Raw genomic sequence first — 16,435 nt, 5'->3', positions numbered from 1 at the left:
TGCTGAGCCAATCAGAGGATCACGTTACATTGCTGAGCCAATCAGAGCTGTGGAGGAGCCCTGATTGAAGGAGCTCCACTCTCAGCAGCGATTTGAACTTGTGTCTTTATTTACTTCAGCAAAACTCAGAGTTTTTACCAAATTCTATAGTCTAAATCTGCTCCTTAGTCGCATCTTTTCGGGGTTGGTACTGCCTCTAGTGGTGTGGGGGTGGTAACACAGCTAATATAATTAATAAGAAGGGTTCGGTGAATGCGCATATGCAACTGGGGGGTTCGGTACCTCAAAAAAGGTTAAGAACCACTGGCATAGAAGCTTGTTTTGAGTTTATAATTCCTCAGTATTGATGATAAAAACTGACTAGTTCCACTGGCAGATTTTTTTCCCTCATAAAATGGGAGAAATGTCTTATTATAACGGAAATAATGTACCAGTGGAACATGTAACTGACTTAAAACAAGTTCTTATAAACTGTTGAAGAGAAACTGGTTTAGTCTCATTTCAAGTGCAAAGATATTTGCACAACAAAATAGACCAAAAATACAAGATTTAGTGTTTATGCTGTAGTAATAAAGGTTTAATAAAAGGTGTAACTGCAGCTCTTCGGTCCAGTTTGTGCATCTTAAGCCCATATAATGTACCAAAGCTCATGGAATGTTTATTAAATGCTCATTTAAGACGTGATTCTGTTGCTTTAAAGAGAAAGCGGTCGTTGCAGCTGCAGGTTTTCCGCGGGTCAGCCTGTGTTCTGACCGCCCCGGCAGCAGCGCCTGCGCGTCACGGTTCAGTTCTGCTGGGAACTTTACGAGGCGGCGTGAAGCAGCTCGGTTTGGCCCGAGGCTGCTGCAGCAGGGGCTGCAGCTCTGGTTCTGGAAAACACATCAAGCGCAGCACGGTTCTGCTCCCTGGCTCATCGGCTCCTCGGTTCGTAGCTTTTAGTTTCCCGTCTAATGAGTGAAACTGGCACAAACAATCATTCCCTCCAACATGTTTGGGAAAATGTGATGCAGGAATCAAAAAGTCGCACATCGAATCTCTATGTTTTCATTCCTGCAGCTACGTGAAGCTCTGACTGCAGGCCGGCTACCTGAGCAGATAGCCTGACTAACTACCAGGCTTCTGATAAATACTGGGTTAGCGGGTTAGCGCTAGCAGAACTAAAGTTTATGACTGATGCTTTAGAAACAGTAACTTCATTTTTAGTTAGACCACTACAGATATGGTTAAGACAATACAACACTGTGGCTTTAGCAATTAATCATACTGATCAAATCATTTAGTAATCAATTAACCACTAAGTGGATTATAAAGACTCTTAAAAAACCAAATTCAGAAACATCAACATCCTCAGAGCAGCAATTAGGTCAAAACTGTTCAAAAATATAAACATTTTGCATTCAAGACACATTTTCTTATTTATTGTATTTCTAATCGTGATTAAATAACAATCTGCAGCGTTGTTCATCCGATCAGAATCATTGATAGATAAACTAATTCCTAAATTAATCATTAGTTGCACCCCTATACAATATAATAATATTAGACAAAGAAAGATGATCAATTCATTTTGATTGTATTTTTCAGATTTAATGTTACAAGGCCAAAAGAAGGAGTGAGACTTTAAATATGTCTGTTTTTCTGTAACACCCATCAGCTGGTTTTCACAGGAAACTTCAAACATCTCACCATCCATCCATTGTTGAGACGCTTTACCAAGGTCGAGAAAGAGTCACATGCTGTTAGACAAAGGCCCATAGTAAAAAGTTACATGTTTGATTCTGTTAGACACCAAGGTCCATTTCTCACGAAAAAGAAACGTTTTCCCAGGCCACAGAGACATGGTGTGATTTCAGGGAGTGTCTTCAGTCCATATAATCAGCTACCCTCCTCTTTCTCCTCAGACGCTACAGACTTTTTAGAAACTCTTCTCGGATGTAATGGTTAAAGCGTCTCCTTTCAGCGCTGAAAGTGAATAAAATAAGTAAAGTCTGAATGCTTTTCTTGGCTGATTTTATGCTCCGTGTGTCAATACAAATTATGATTCATCGATCGGGATTTCCATTCCCAACACCATCCATCCATTTTCTTGCACCTTTGTCCCTCAGTGGGGTCAGGAGGTGCTGCTGCCTCTCCAGCTAACATTTCGGGTGAGAGGCGGGGTCACCTGGACAGGTCGCCAGTCTGTCGGAGGGCAACACAGAAAACACAGCCATGCACACACACACTCACACCTAGGGGCAATTTGGAGAGGCCAATTAACCTGACAGTTATGTTTTTGGACTGTGGGAGGAAACCGGAGTACCTGGAGAAAACCCACCATGCACAGGGAGAACATGGAGACTCCATGCAGAAAGACCCCAGGCCGGGAATCGAACCCAGAACCTTCTTGCTGCAAGGCAACAGCTCTACCAACTGCTCCACTGTGCAGCCCTCAAACATCTCACATCAAATCTATTTCAAACATTTTGTTTCTTCTCCTAAATCTCACTTTGTCTGCAAATCCAGACCCAAACCGTCTCACAACCATGAGAAAAGATCAATTTCTGGCTAAAACCGCGATGAATGAATGAAAGCGTAGAGAGCGTGGCTCCGGTGGAGACCCGCATGGCTTCAGAACTTCCAAAACGAAAAAGCTCTAGGCTGTGATCAAAGTATCAGCCAGATGGAAAAGAGATCCACCCGCAGGTTTCATGAAGGAGAGCGGCTCTGAGGCATGAAAAGTGGGTTTTGTTAATGGAGCTGTGAGGGAAAACGCGGCATGCTGGAGCACAGAGGGACGGAAAATATGAGGAAACAACAGCGTGGGATGAAGCGTGGCAGAAACAAGCAGGATGATGGAAACATGGCAGGACACAGATCAATTCAAACGGCTGCTGTCAGAAGAAAGGCTGCATCTCTGAGGAAACCGCTTCACAGGGAGGCTCCGCTTTTCTCAATGGGTCATTTTCACAATGCCAAATATTTCATTTATCCTCAAGTCAAGTATGCAGCATTTTTCCCACAGCAGAAAAAAAACATAAATGAGACGAATAGTAACTCATAAAACAGTAAAATGTGCAGCGGTGGCGACTGCTTCTCTGGAGCAAATTAAACCCATCATGTAGAAAATAGTTTGCTGAAATCTGCTATAATGTGATGCTAATTATAAATTCAAACCATAAGTTTTGTTGTATAATAACCATCATCTATTCTTGGATCCTTTTTAGAGTTAAAAAGCCATAAAACTAAGCCATAAAGTGTAGAACTGAGTGTACTATCAAAATATATGTTATTTTAGAAACATAAATCTGTCGAAATATGGAAGAACGTTAATAAAACTGCTGTTTGCAGAGCCTTTAAACTGGAATGTCTTGCATTAGAAGGTGCTGATGCAAGTGGGCCGGGTCCAAAACCCACCACAGTTAGAACAAGTCACTTTGTTTCAAATTCGGAATAATCTTTGTGAAACTGAACAATGTGTCCCAGATTTTTACTTCCACTGTGAGACAATTAAATGACAGCAAAGTTTTTATGCTTCAGGATTAAACAAGTTATTTCTGTTTGCTGAATATTAGAATAATGACAGAAAACTTTAAATTCAGATGTTTCCATCCGTCTCCTCGGTATTTAGTTTCGCTGTCTTGACTCGGCTCAAACCTTAAGGTTTTCCTTCCACAGGCTTTTCCAGGTGGCCCCTTCCTCCTGTCAGGACTGGTGGAAGTGGGTTGTTGTCCTTCAGCCTCTGTCTGTTGGTTTCATTTAAGCTTTAACTTCCCAGCAGATGTCTGGAGATGTTGCTTAAATAGCTTTTTTTCCTCTTTATGTTGTGAAGCGCACCAGTCCCTCCTGGAGCAAAGCAACTCAACAACAAGAAGCTGCTAATACCGCACTTCAAAATACTAAACGATAATAAATTATCACTTAAAGGTGACCTAGTGTGTTTCCTTTATTGGCCATACTGAACATGGTCGTTACAGTTTTTGCACAAAATCCTTCTCAGATGAGATTTTAATTTTAGGGCTCTGTCACTTTAAATCGAAGTAAGCTCCTGGAGGCCACGCCCCACAACTCAACATTTGCACTCATGTGAAAATGGCTGCAAACAGACTCACAATTATACAACCATACATCTTCGAGAAGCAGAAGCGTGGCCTCCTGCACAACCAACAAGAACACAATCAGTGTTTCTGCAACAAAACATTTGTCTTTTCCAGCAGCCATTGTACAGCCTACGGCAGTGGAACCAGCTGACCAAACGTGCTGAAGCTCAGCTCGGGTTGCTAGGTGACGCCCTAGGCTTCACTGAGGTTGCTAGGTAACGACGCAGTGCAAGTCCAACGTGACTCAACATTTGGGAGGTTTTTGAAATGGCTGATTTCCAGACACTAAAAAGCTTTTAACTCACTGCCAAAAACTATTGACTGGGTTTTTTAAGTGCTTGGGCTGTTTTCAGGAGCAGTAAATTGAAGTTTAAAAACTTTTAAAAATAAAGATCTTTGTAGCCTGAGTGCATTTGCAGGTTGTAATGTTGCTTTTTTATGCTGACGGTGGAGAAACGGCCTCTTTCCGTCAGGACTCGGTTCTCTTCAGCAGCCTCTTTAAATGATCATCTGCTTTGGTTCTGGGGTTGATTCACACATTTAACATCCAAACCAGAAAGAATCTCCTTCCTGATCCATCCGGCAGCTGGACGCTCCCATGTATGTGGAACTGTTTGAGCAGATGGCACCTCCAGGCCCTGGAACAGACAACCAACCAAACCAGCGGCGGTCCTCGGCTCTTTAAACGTTTCCATGACGACACACAAGGACACATCATGTTTATGGTGTTTCTTTAAAATGCATCCTCTGCTGCGCCTCTGTGTGACCAGAACAAGCTTACGCATCATTCTGCTGTTCAGCAAATAGAAACAATAATTCTCACGTTTAATTTTAAATATAATACGATAAATCTGTGGAATCAGGATTGGCCCATCTGTAGTTGGCGACCTGAAATACTAATAAAACCTGTTTGAAACATTCTCTGCAGTTCTGCTTGGAGAAACTGTTTGTTTTCCAGTGGATTTGCTCTCACAGCTGATTCCACAACATCTGAGTAAATTCTGATGAATTTCTGTGGCTGTTTGGTCGTTTGCAGCTCAGAGTGAAGGTGGTAATTACTGAGGAAGACGATGGTTTCTGCGTGTTGTGGGCTGATTTCCCACCCTTCATCTTACGCAACAACTGTCCTCTGCACACATGCAGGGTGAATTTATGTTAAGAGGAAAGCTAATCTCTTCGCTTTTGTTTGGATGTTTAAACTTTCCTCTGATTTATAATGAAGCCTGACGTTACTGTTACACAGACGTCGCTGTTTGTGAGGGTAAAATCTATGAAAACATTGATTTTTCTCTCTTTTTTTGCTCCAAATCAATTTAGTTTTCAGCAAAAGAAAATATCCAACACTGTTTAGAAATATCGACTCTGGTCAGTTCAGTAACCTACGAGAGCAACGCCACTTTCATTTTCCACCCGGAATGCGGCCGAGTAAAGACAATCAATTTTGACACTTTATAAACAAACAAGATAAAAAAACAACAACAGAGTGAACGTGAGAGGGCGAGTCGGGTCGTACCRGTCCGGTGCAGAAACATCCACAGCAAAACAAACAGGACGACGTGCCGCAGCCTCCACCTTCCACCTCCCCGACGAGGCAAGAACCCCCTGAGGAAGAAAACATCATCAGTCCAGACCTTCAGCAGCAACGTTTCATCAGAAAATGTTTTGTTTGGAACAAAAAGCATCACCTTGAAAAACTGGAACGCAAAAATGTCGCTGTGAAAAAAGGTTTCAGTACTTTGAAGCTGTGATGAAATCATCACTTTTTGGGAGCCAGAAACAAAACTAAATGCTTTCATGTTTTAATCGTGCAGAGAAAGGAAGAGTTTTCCTTCCTGATTTCACTTAAATTACTTTAGAAAGAGAAGAAATATGAAAATGTGTCTCTTAATGCACTTTTGGACGAATAGCTGTGTGGCAAAGTCAGACTGCAGCAGTGAGTCAGTTTAATGGCAGCAGACCGTCTGACGCCACGTTTGTCTTTCAGCTAAACGTTCGCCGTGAAACGCAGGGAAGCAAAATCAGCAGAAATTTATTACAAAAGTGTGTTGTGCTTGTACAGACAGTTCTGGAGCAAATAAAATGCTTAATTGAAATCAGAATTCAACACTTCACAGGTTTGTGACTTTTCCAAAAACTAAGTTGCATCACTTCATTTTCCTAATTGAACATCTGCATGTAGTTGAAAAAGAAGCTGCGGGAGAGAATAATGACCCAGATACAAAAAGTTACATTCAAAACACACTTTAACATGCAAAAATAACTTTCTTCTTAGATTCTCATGTGTTTTCGGGGTTACGGAGTGGAAAACTGACCCGGATACGACACTGGATCGACTTGTTTTATTATTATTTTTAAATCTTCTTGAAGTCTGGTTTGGTTTTACTATGATGATCGTCTTAAATGTTACAGAAAAACATGGACAAATTATTCTGAAACAACGGTTTGTGTTAACTTCAACTTTATTATGTATATCAATATTACATGCATTCCTGATCCACAAGATCAGGAATGCATGATCCTGTGGATAATAGCTACAAGATCAGAATATATAGTTATATTTCTTAACTATATTAGTTAGGAAATAGCTATATTAGCTATTTCCTAACTAATATAAATAGTTAGGAAATAGTTATATTTCCTAACTATTTCTGCAGTTAGGAAATATTTTACGTTCTGGTGAGAAATTAGCTGGAAATGAAAAATAAAATGGCTTGATAGAAACAGGAGTTATCGGAACTTTAAATCTAGAGTAAAAACGTGCATACACACACACACACACACACACACACACACACACACACACACACACACACACACACACACACACACACACACACACACACAGACACACACAGAGGTATAAACAGGTATAAAACGCTTCAAACTCTCTCCACAGAGCGGAAGTCCTCCAGACCACCAGGGGGAGTCGAACACTAAATCACAGATGACCAAACCCTGGGTAAAGACGGGACGTCATGATTTTTTGGGATATCCAGAAGAAAGTTGGAGGAAGAAAGAAAGAAGTGTGATGGACTTTATCCCTTTTTCAAACATGTAGTGTTTTACAGTTATTACATAACTGCAGCATGTTTACACAAGTAATATTACCTGCTCCTGACTCCCCCTGGTGGTCTGGAGCATTTCTGCTCCGTGCAGAGAATTTGCAGCGTTTTAAACTTGTTGCTGTTGCAGCATTTTCTCTCTTGCAGAACAACTGAAACCTGACGTTTTCCTCAACCAGCTCAAACAGTTACTGACAGCAGAGATAAGCAGCATGAATCCGGCTGCAGATAAAAACATTTCCTCTCCACACAGACGTTCCCACACACAAAAACGTTGTTTGTTTTGCCCACCGGTCACTGAATAAACGAGTGACCAGGGATCTCAGAGAACCACCTACGCCTTCATGTAACGTATACGTGTTCCTCATGGCCCCCGGGAGCCAATCAAAACGCTCCCACAGGTCGTCATAATGTTTCAGGCCGCTGGCTGTTCCAGCTGCTAATGAGACGAGCTGCGTGGAACATTTTTATGCTTCAACTGGAAAAAAAAACACCTTTAAAATACATTTCTCTTATTTTTTTCAAGTTTAAATGTCCATGTTAGAATTAAAAGGAGAAATCTTTCCAGATGAAGGAAATAAAACCATGATGAACATTATAAATGTTTAATGGGAAAGGTGAAAACTTCAACTGGGTCTGAGTCACTGAAGCTTTTAAGGCAATAAAAGCCTAAACTCTGCTGCCAGTTTTTATGTCAGAGGTAAATATACTTCAAAATAAGAGCATGATTATAAAACATAACTACTTCAAGAATGCTTGACAGGAAATCAAAACTTCAACACAGAAGTTTATTCAACTTAAAGTTTACAAAACAACATTTATCCGATGAAATTAGGGAAGCTAAGTGTGCTAATCGTTTTCAAAGTTAGAAAAAATGCTAAAGCGCTAAATGAATAATTTGTTCCAATATTAGATCATGATTGATCTAAACCCAATCAGTGCATCATGAGTTAGATGTTAATGTTGCCTCATATTCCAGCTTCAGTGGTTTGAATCTTCCTGTGTTGAAGCTCAGAAACCAGCAAAGTTTCTCATCCAAATATATGGATTTTATGTTTCACGTGTCAGAAAGTCTGAAAAAACTAAACAAACAAACAAAAAAAAACCTCAGGCCTCTTGATTCTAGCCTTGGTTTTTTATCCTACACTAAAACAGCCCGTCGCCGTCTAAACATCAAGATCTAAAAATAAGATTAAAAGTCCTTAAATAAGGTAATTTCAGTGGAATCTACAACATCTTCAAGGCTTTAAGCAACAATTTCAATATTCAGCTTTTAAATGTTTTCAGTGTTAAGTAGATTTTTCCATCTAACTGGACAAAGAATATGAGAAGATTTACCATATTTTCCGCACTATAAGGCGCACCTTCAATGAATGGCCTATTTTAAAACTTTTTTCATATACAAGGCGCATAGAATAGACGCTACAGTTACGGTTTCCTCCTGTTCGGTAATACGGGACGCGATTTGGTCCGTTCTCTACAAATGTGGATGTGTAATAATAAAGAAATGGTCCTCGAGTACTTTATATAGTAATCTGCCTCAGTCATTGTTTCACTCACGATGCATTCTGGGTAACACAGACCAACCGCCACGCTGCCGCCGCAGTCTCTGTCTCTCTGACCCCCAGCTTTAAATGTATAGGGGCTGGTCCCTATACAGTATAGGCCCTATAGCGACAGTATAGGCCCTATACAGTATAAGGACAGTATAGGGGCTATACTGTCCTATACTGTCCCTATATTATAGGCCCTATCCGGGGTGCTAGTCAGACTAGCACCCCAGATGCTAGTCCGACTAGCACCCCGGACTAGCATCCTGGATGCTAGTCGAAGCTCCCCGGATGAATGTCTAAAGCCACTTTGTTGAGATAAAGAATGTTAAACAGTCCGACTCGGGTCGGCGAGGAGAGCCTTCCTGGGTCAGGACGTGGCCGGACGATGGTCACCCGTCTCCGTTTGCGCACAGCATGTTGGTGGAGAACGTGGCGCTAAATGACCTGCAGACGACCTGATTATCAGGTCAGTAGGTAGATAGGTCAGTCAAACTTTATTAACAAACCAGAGTTCTGACAACTACCCAGCATGCACCGCGCGCTTCTTCTTCTTCTACGGGGGAAAATGAAGTCGGCGGCTGCTTACTGTAGCTGCTAGACCTGTTGTGGTTCAATATTGGTCCATATATAAGGCACACCGGATTATAAGGCGCACTGTCGGCTTTTGAGGAAATTGAAGGTTTTTCGGTGCCTTATAGTGCGGAAAATACGGAACTCAGAGGGGAAAAAACCCTAGAAAGTCCAGACTTCTGGGTCTTCATCGAAGATCTTTCCACCTCAGCTCACAGGTTTCCTGATTTAAGCATTTGTACTGAGAAAATTAACAAAGATCAACTTTGTATCTGGGTAAAAATATCTATGTTGATTCGATGTTTTGGATCTTCATTTTGTGCAAAGATTAAATGAGCCTAAAGTTACCTGAAAACGTTCAACCATGCAGAGAACAACCAGGCCTTTAATGAGAATCCCGCAGCATCACAGACTGTCCACCATGCTTCATACAGAGTGTTTTGTGCTTTTCCATAGATTTGTCCTTCGTTTAAACCATCTGAAGTTTTTCTTGCTGAAAAACTCCATCCCAGCTTTTCATGTCTGGATGATTCACAGGTCAGATTTTAGCAGCTTAAAGAAAAATCCTCTGAAAACATTCAGATTCTGGACCGAAACTAGGAGAAAATTGCTACTCTGTTGCTCAGGAACACGGCAAAAGGATCATTAATATTTACAGCGTAGCGAACAGGCTCCAGTTTTAATTCCAGCATCCACTTCTGAAAATTCATGCAGCTGCTGACATTAAAGAAAACTCGCCTCTTTGTCAAGTCATGCGTCTCGTTTCCTCGTCTCCCCGCCTCCTCCCGTATGGAAATGACGAGCGGAGCGAGGTCAGCGAACAAGGCTGCACACAGACGGAGGTTTTTGTGTGTGCAGGGCTGGATGGCAGCCTGCAAGCCCTCCGCCTCCAGGCAGACATTTTGGGGCCCACGGCTCCTGGTTTCACACCAGAGAAATTAAACGGTTCTGAATTTGAACGTTTCCAGAGCCGATCATCTTCAGTGTTTAGAACGCGTCTGGTGTCCGTCACTTATAAAAGTTTGAATGTTGCTTTTCTTCAAAATGTCCCCTGATATTTTAAACCCCCCACTCTGAACTGCTTAAGGCTGAGAAATGTATTGTGTCAAGATGATTATCCTACATTGTGTCAAACAGTCAGTGACTTATTTCAGCTCAGGAATCTTCATCCAACAACCAGAGGAGAAAAAAAAAACTAAGTTCAAGTAAAAACTTTGTGTTTTGTGCAGTGCGCTGGAGGTGCAAACAGGCAGCAAACACATGAATGATGCAAAGAATAAATGCTGCAAACAACAAAACACTGTCATCACAGGGAAGAGACGCGAAATGGAAAACGCTGGAACAGCAGCAAGTACAAAACCCACCAAACAGGAGTCCTCCAGGCCACTAGGGGCAAATCAAATGGGACTACAACCTCAGCAAAGTCCAGAAGAAAGCTGGATTAAGAAAAAAAAGATAGATTATACTTTTTAAAAAAATATTGTAGAACAACAACATCTTTACAAAGGTTATATGACCTACTCCAGGCTCCCCCTAGTGGTCTGGAGGCCGTTTTTGCTTTGTGCAGCATTTTGCTTCTATATCAGAAGAAATTTGCTTCTATTTCTTCTGATTGCAGCATTTTATTTTACATGCATTTGCATTCATCTTTTTTTGCAGCGAGTTTCACCGTTTGCTGCACGTTTGCACCTGTTGGCCACCGCAGCATGAATATGTTTAAAAAACCATTCATGAATGTTGAAGGATAAACTCTGTTACCAGAACAATTCACATATTTTCACTATCACGTCAGTGACTCTGCAGACTGAGAGTCTGAGACTCAGAAAATGCTGAGTCGGCGGTTGCTAATGCGATTCCCTCCTTTTTGTTTAAGCTTTAAACAAAACAGTCAAGTTGTGAAAATGATCAAATATAGCAAGAAAAATGTTGAACCCCAGGTGACAGAACCATCTGGTGGCAGAATGTGTCCATTCTCATGTGTCTGCAGTGTTTTATGCAAGAGATATGATGAGTTCGTCCGGGTTTGGACGTCAGAAAAATGGGAAGAAAAAAGGGAGACCACAGTCCTCAAGTTAATAAAAGATCCAAGTGTAAATTTATCCCTCTGCTAACTTAAATATTTAGCAAAACGAGCTTGTGAGGCTGTTTGCATATACTTTGAAAACTAAGATCTCTGGAGAAAGATTGAGAAGCTCAGTGAAAGCTCAGAGAAACATTTCCAGACTCAGAAACTCTGGAAAACTGCAGATCAAGACGACTTTCAGGAGATTAGAACTAGATCTGGCTGCTTGACAGAAAAACACAACAGATTGAGACCAAATGAAGAGAAGTGTTGATGGCTTCACTGACTGCTGAGCAGCAGAAACTTTGTGTCAAACAAAAACGGCCTGATGGAGCAAATCGGCTGGACCTGAGATGTTTCCAATGGTGTCAGCAAAACCGGAGCGAGGAGCCGGGCAGAGCAAAGTACTGACCGGTCAGTCCATCTGTTATCAGCCCATCCATCCGTTCAGTCAGCATCACGGCTTTCAGACTCCAAACAGCAGAGATTCCCWCTGAGCTGCATATTCACTACCTTACACAGATGTTATGCAACTGGAATGTTGTTGGTTAAACTCCCACTCAAACTACAGGTAAACAGAAAAACATGCAAACCGTTCAAAGACACGATCAAAGCAGAATATGTGAAAATGGTGAGGAGAAAAAATACATTTTTAGAAAACATTTTGGGCCTGAGGTTATGTAATGGGAGAATTATTTGGATATTAATGACATTATAAAAAACTGTTTCTTCATTAAATCTGTAAGATCTGGACTTTCCAAATAAAATCTAACGACAAAGACACAGGTCAAACTTTCAAATGACTGTACTGTAAATGAAGAACAGATTGGCTTAACTGGTGAAAATAAATGATATTCATAACACATGAAAATGACAGGGTGGACACGTCATGTCATAAAATGGCCTCATAAATGCAGGCTGGACAAATCTCTGCTAATTTTAGCTTTAAATGAGCACATGGTGAACCTCCTGTTAAAATAATTGATTCATCAATTTGGTACTTTAACAAATCTATTACAGATTTCTGTGAGGTGTTTATATTTATTAATAAAACATGGGAACGGTCGCTAATTGGCCATGCTAAGCTGGAAAACATCCAATTACACATAATACAATAAAAATGAAATAAAAATAAGCAGAAATATTTACTTACCGTATTTTCCGCACTATAAGGCACATAAGAACCTTCAATTCCCTCAAAAGCCGACAGTGCGCTTTATAACCCGGTGCGCCTTTTATATGAACCAATATTGAGCCACAACAGGTCTAGCAGCTACAGTAAGCAGCCGCCGACTTCATTTTCCCCGTAGAAGAAGAAGCGCGCGGTGCATGCTGGGATAGTTGTCAGAACGCTGGTTTGTTAATAAAGTTTGATAATAATTTAAGACCAGGGGGGGCGGGGGAAGAGAGACGTGTCGGTTGGTCTGTGTTACCCAGAATGCAGTTGGGCACAATATCACAACACCGTGAGTGAAACAACGACTGATGCAGACTACTATATAATATACTTGGGACCACCTTTTTTATAAAAGTGAATGTGTAACAGTAGAGTATTGTATCGCTAAGTCCATGCGCCTTATAATGCGTGAATGATCTATTTTAAAACTTTTTTTATATGAAGAAAGTTTTATAATAGGCCATTCATTGAAGGTGCGCCTTATAATCCGGTGCGGAAAATACGGTACTTCATACTAGTCACTGTTTCAGCCTAATTTTAAGAGACAGTAATGTCTCTATAAATACCAGACTCACCTGATTATCCTGATTATCAATCCGCTAATCAATCAACCTTCAACCTGTCTTTCATCCATTCATTAGTTTCAGACTCAGAGTGACCAAACCAGTGTTATATTTATCAAACCATGTTCAAGCATCAGGAAACAGAAAACTAAAAATACTCAACAGAAAAGGTGATGCAATCAGAGCAATAAGTACAAAACTGAAGAAAATCCAAATCCTGTTGAAAGACAAAACAATCAAACGCACAGCAGCGAATCGTCTCCGACTCTAAAGTAAAGCCGGTTTTAAACCATAAAACTGTTTTTATTTCTGAAGCTTCATGTAAACCAGCAGTCCGGATGGATCCGTCTTTGTTTTACCTTCTTCTTCTTCTGCTGTGAATGTCAGCAGGTTCACAGTGAAGCTGCAGGTGGAGAGATCAGATTTTCCCCCTGCAGTTTAATTAAATCACATTCCGGCTCCATCTTCCAGTAACGGATCAGCTGTGTTTCCACCTGGACCTGCTAACTGCCCCCCCGACCCGTCAACAGGTTGTTATTTAACGCGCCTCGCCTGGTTAACAGCGTCCAGCGTGACGGAGGCTTCAGGCCGCATCGCCTTCACAGGTCGAGTAACAGCTGGCAGCAGCAGATCCTCCTTTAACAACACCTTCTTTGATAAAGTCTAAATAAAGTGGAGTCCAATTTCTGGAGAACCTCGACTCGCCCAACGTCCCTGCAGTCACGTTTTACACTAAAATCATTTATCTTGATCTCCAGCAGAAAGTTGAGAAAGTCCTTCTAGAAGAGCCAAACATTCCTCACCAGATAAAAGGAAAAAGTTTTAAAAGTGAGGAAACACAAACCTGAAGTCCACCATGATCTGGTAAAGTTTTATATTCTGATCAGAAGCTCAACGACTTCAGGCTGGACTTAAATCTGCAGCTGAGCCTAAATTCATGCTCTTATTTTGAAGACTATTTCGCTCCAGTTTTATCAATTTTGCCTTGATTCCAAACCAGAAACATAAAGGAACAAAATAAACAAAATATAATCGTAAATACAGTGTTGAAGATAATTACAGAACATGTAAATTATGTCCAAATGAAACTGGTGGTGCTTGGCGGTTAAAATACTGTGTCGGTTTAGCAGAACTAATGTTTCTGATTTGAGCTTCAGGATTAGAGGAACTAACTTTTTATTCAGCTGGTTCCCATCACAGCTAAAAAAATGACCCAAATATGTACAACATCATGTTCACCTCAAAAAACTTTGTGCAAAGGTTTGTTATGTAATCATCTCTCACTTAAACAAAAAAAAGTTCAATAAAGTTTAATTCAGTGAACTGAAGTTTCACCATCAGTTTGATTTCCATTTGTAGCACAAACTGAGTTTTAGAGAAGTTTTAACTTCCTTTAGTTCATCAGCAACACGGGATTAAAAAAAGGCAGAAAACGAGCAAAACTCACATCCAGAGTCAAGCCTGACGTCCCAAATGAAACCGATAATAAACTTTAAAATGTTTTCTGCTTCGTCTCAAACCGTCCGCCATCATCTGCCGTCTGACCACCATGGAAAGAAAAAGGAAACTTTCACAGAACGTCCAGGACTTTCTGAGAGTTTATGTGTTGAAATCCGATCAGTGTCACCCGAGTTTCACGTATAAACAACAGAACCGGAGACGGTTCTCGGGTTTTTCGTTTCCAGAAACTGATTTTCAGCCCAGCAGAACCCAAAACGTTTTGGGATAAACAGTAAAACTCGGAGAAGTGACTCTKTATTCTTACATTTCCAAACATGGGAAGACAGAAACTGTTTCTTTGTTTCAGTATTGAAGGGAAATGTTGAATATTTTGTTTCAACTGAYGACATCGCCYTGAAGAAGCATGAATGCTCCTCACAGCTATTTTCCATTTTGTCACGCTACAACCAGAAACTCACTCTGTCGGGACTTTGTGTAAAAGACTGAAACAGAGCAGAGCGAGAAGGACAAATCAGGGCTTTCACTTTTATTCTACCTCTAAATAAAATCAAACTAAATCCTTTAGATGTAAACTAATCAGCAGAAAGAGTCCAGATGTTTAACCTCTCAGAGAGAACAAACAGCGTTTTGAAGAAGTGACTAAACATGGTGGTGGCAGCATCAGGCTGCAGGGAAGAGAGTCAGGGTTGATGGGAGAAGAATGAAGCTCAACCTGACAATCTGGTGTTTATTACAAACATTTTCCTGTGTTAAAATCTAGATGAATCTTCAATATTTTCTCTTTTTTTCTCTGATTCCAGTAAAAAACAACATAAAAAGATTTTATTGAGACAAAATGAGACGTTCAGTTTGGCGTATATCTGCAGAAATATCTTTTCTTTAGATAAATAATTCTGTTTTTCTTGATTTTTTTCATAAATTTGACAATTGAATAATTCAAGCTGAAATAAGTAACATGAGAAAAGCTTCATAAAACACTCAGTTGTGATAAAATACAAATTTTTTGTCATAATTTCTTCAAGTTGTTGACAAACAAAACAAATTTAAGCCTTAAATTAAAAATGAAGCGAGTTTCAGGTGGGATTTATTTCTGTGTACTTTACAATAACTGACTAAAATAGATCAATAAATCAATAAAAGAGTCTTAAAGACTTTCAGGTCGTTTGGACATGAAATGGGTGGACCAATCAGAACTGATCCTGATTGGTTTTCTGTTTCAGTCCTTCAAAAAAAAAAACATCACAAAGTTTGTTTCCCTCCCAGAAACAGAAATAAAACTGAATTTCAACCACAGGAAATAAAAATGACAGGTCAATCATTATTGAGTTTCACTGATAATGGTAATAATATATAAAAATTGGTGAAACTGTATGCAATTTGCAGCGAAAACGTTTAGTAAAAATTAAATTACTTTAGCATAAAAAGTGACCAGATTAGTTTTTTCCCCTCCGCAGCAGTTTTAGCTCGATCTCTGCGGATTCTCGTGTCAAACTGAAAACCTGTGCAGATGTCAGCGGATCCATGGAAACATTTTCCACCGCAGAAAAGATTTTCTCCTCAGCTGCAGATCTGCATCCCGGCTGGAAGTTTACATTCAATTAACTCCTGAAAACTAAACTCACAGCAAACTGAGACGAGCAGGAGGAACCAGAGCATCTTCAGGTCCAAAGGCTGGAAATAAAGTTTAAAGACTCACATGTTCTCACTGCAGCGGCGGCTGCAGGATCATCCTGTCTCTCTGCAAACTCTCAGGAAAAATGGAGTTTTCTTTTTCTTAATGAAGGAATTCACAAAGAGTCCAAACCAGCTAGATCCCAAACGCGTCTCCGCTGAGGCGCAAAAAGTCTCCAAAGTTTGAGGAGAGGAGAGAGGGCGGAGAGAGGAGGAGGAGGAGGAAGAGGAGGAGGA

General features: G+C 40.6%; 1 protein-coding gene across 1 annotated transcript in view; it reads right to left on the bottom strand.

Annotated features, from left to right (window-relative positions):
- adgrg6 (adhesion G protein-coupled receptor G6) overlaps window positions 1-16,393 on the bottom strand; it is a 75,226-nt gene extending 58,833 nt beyond the window's left edge. Inside the window, exons 1-2 of the mRNA XM_008397151.1 lie at window positions 16,224-16,393; window positions 5,593-5,681 (exon numbers count right to left, since the gene is read on the bottom strand). Of these exons, the coding sequence (XP_008395373.1) occupies window positions 5,593-5,681; window positions 16,224-16,225 (91 nt within the window). The 5' untranslated portion in view covers window positions 16,226-16,393. The remainder of the gene's footprint in view (window positions 1-5,592; window positions 5,682-16,223) is intronic.
- Window positions 16,394-16,435: the final 42 nt, after the last annotated feature.

This window comes from Poecilia reticulata, linkage group LG21 (genome assembly GCF_000633615.1).
Source record: "Poecilia reticulata strain Guanapo linkage group LG21, Guppy_female_1.0+MT, whole genome shotgun sequence".
Lineage (NCBI taxonomy): Eukaryota > Metazoa > Chordata > Actinopteri > Cyprinodontiformes > Poeciliidae > Poecilia > Poecilia reticulata.
Note: the sequence above shows the minus strand (reverse complement) of the source record. Positions and strands in the feature narration are given on the sequence as shown.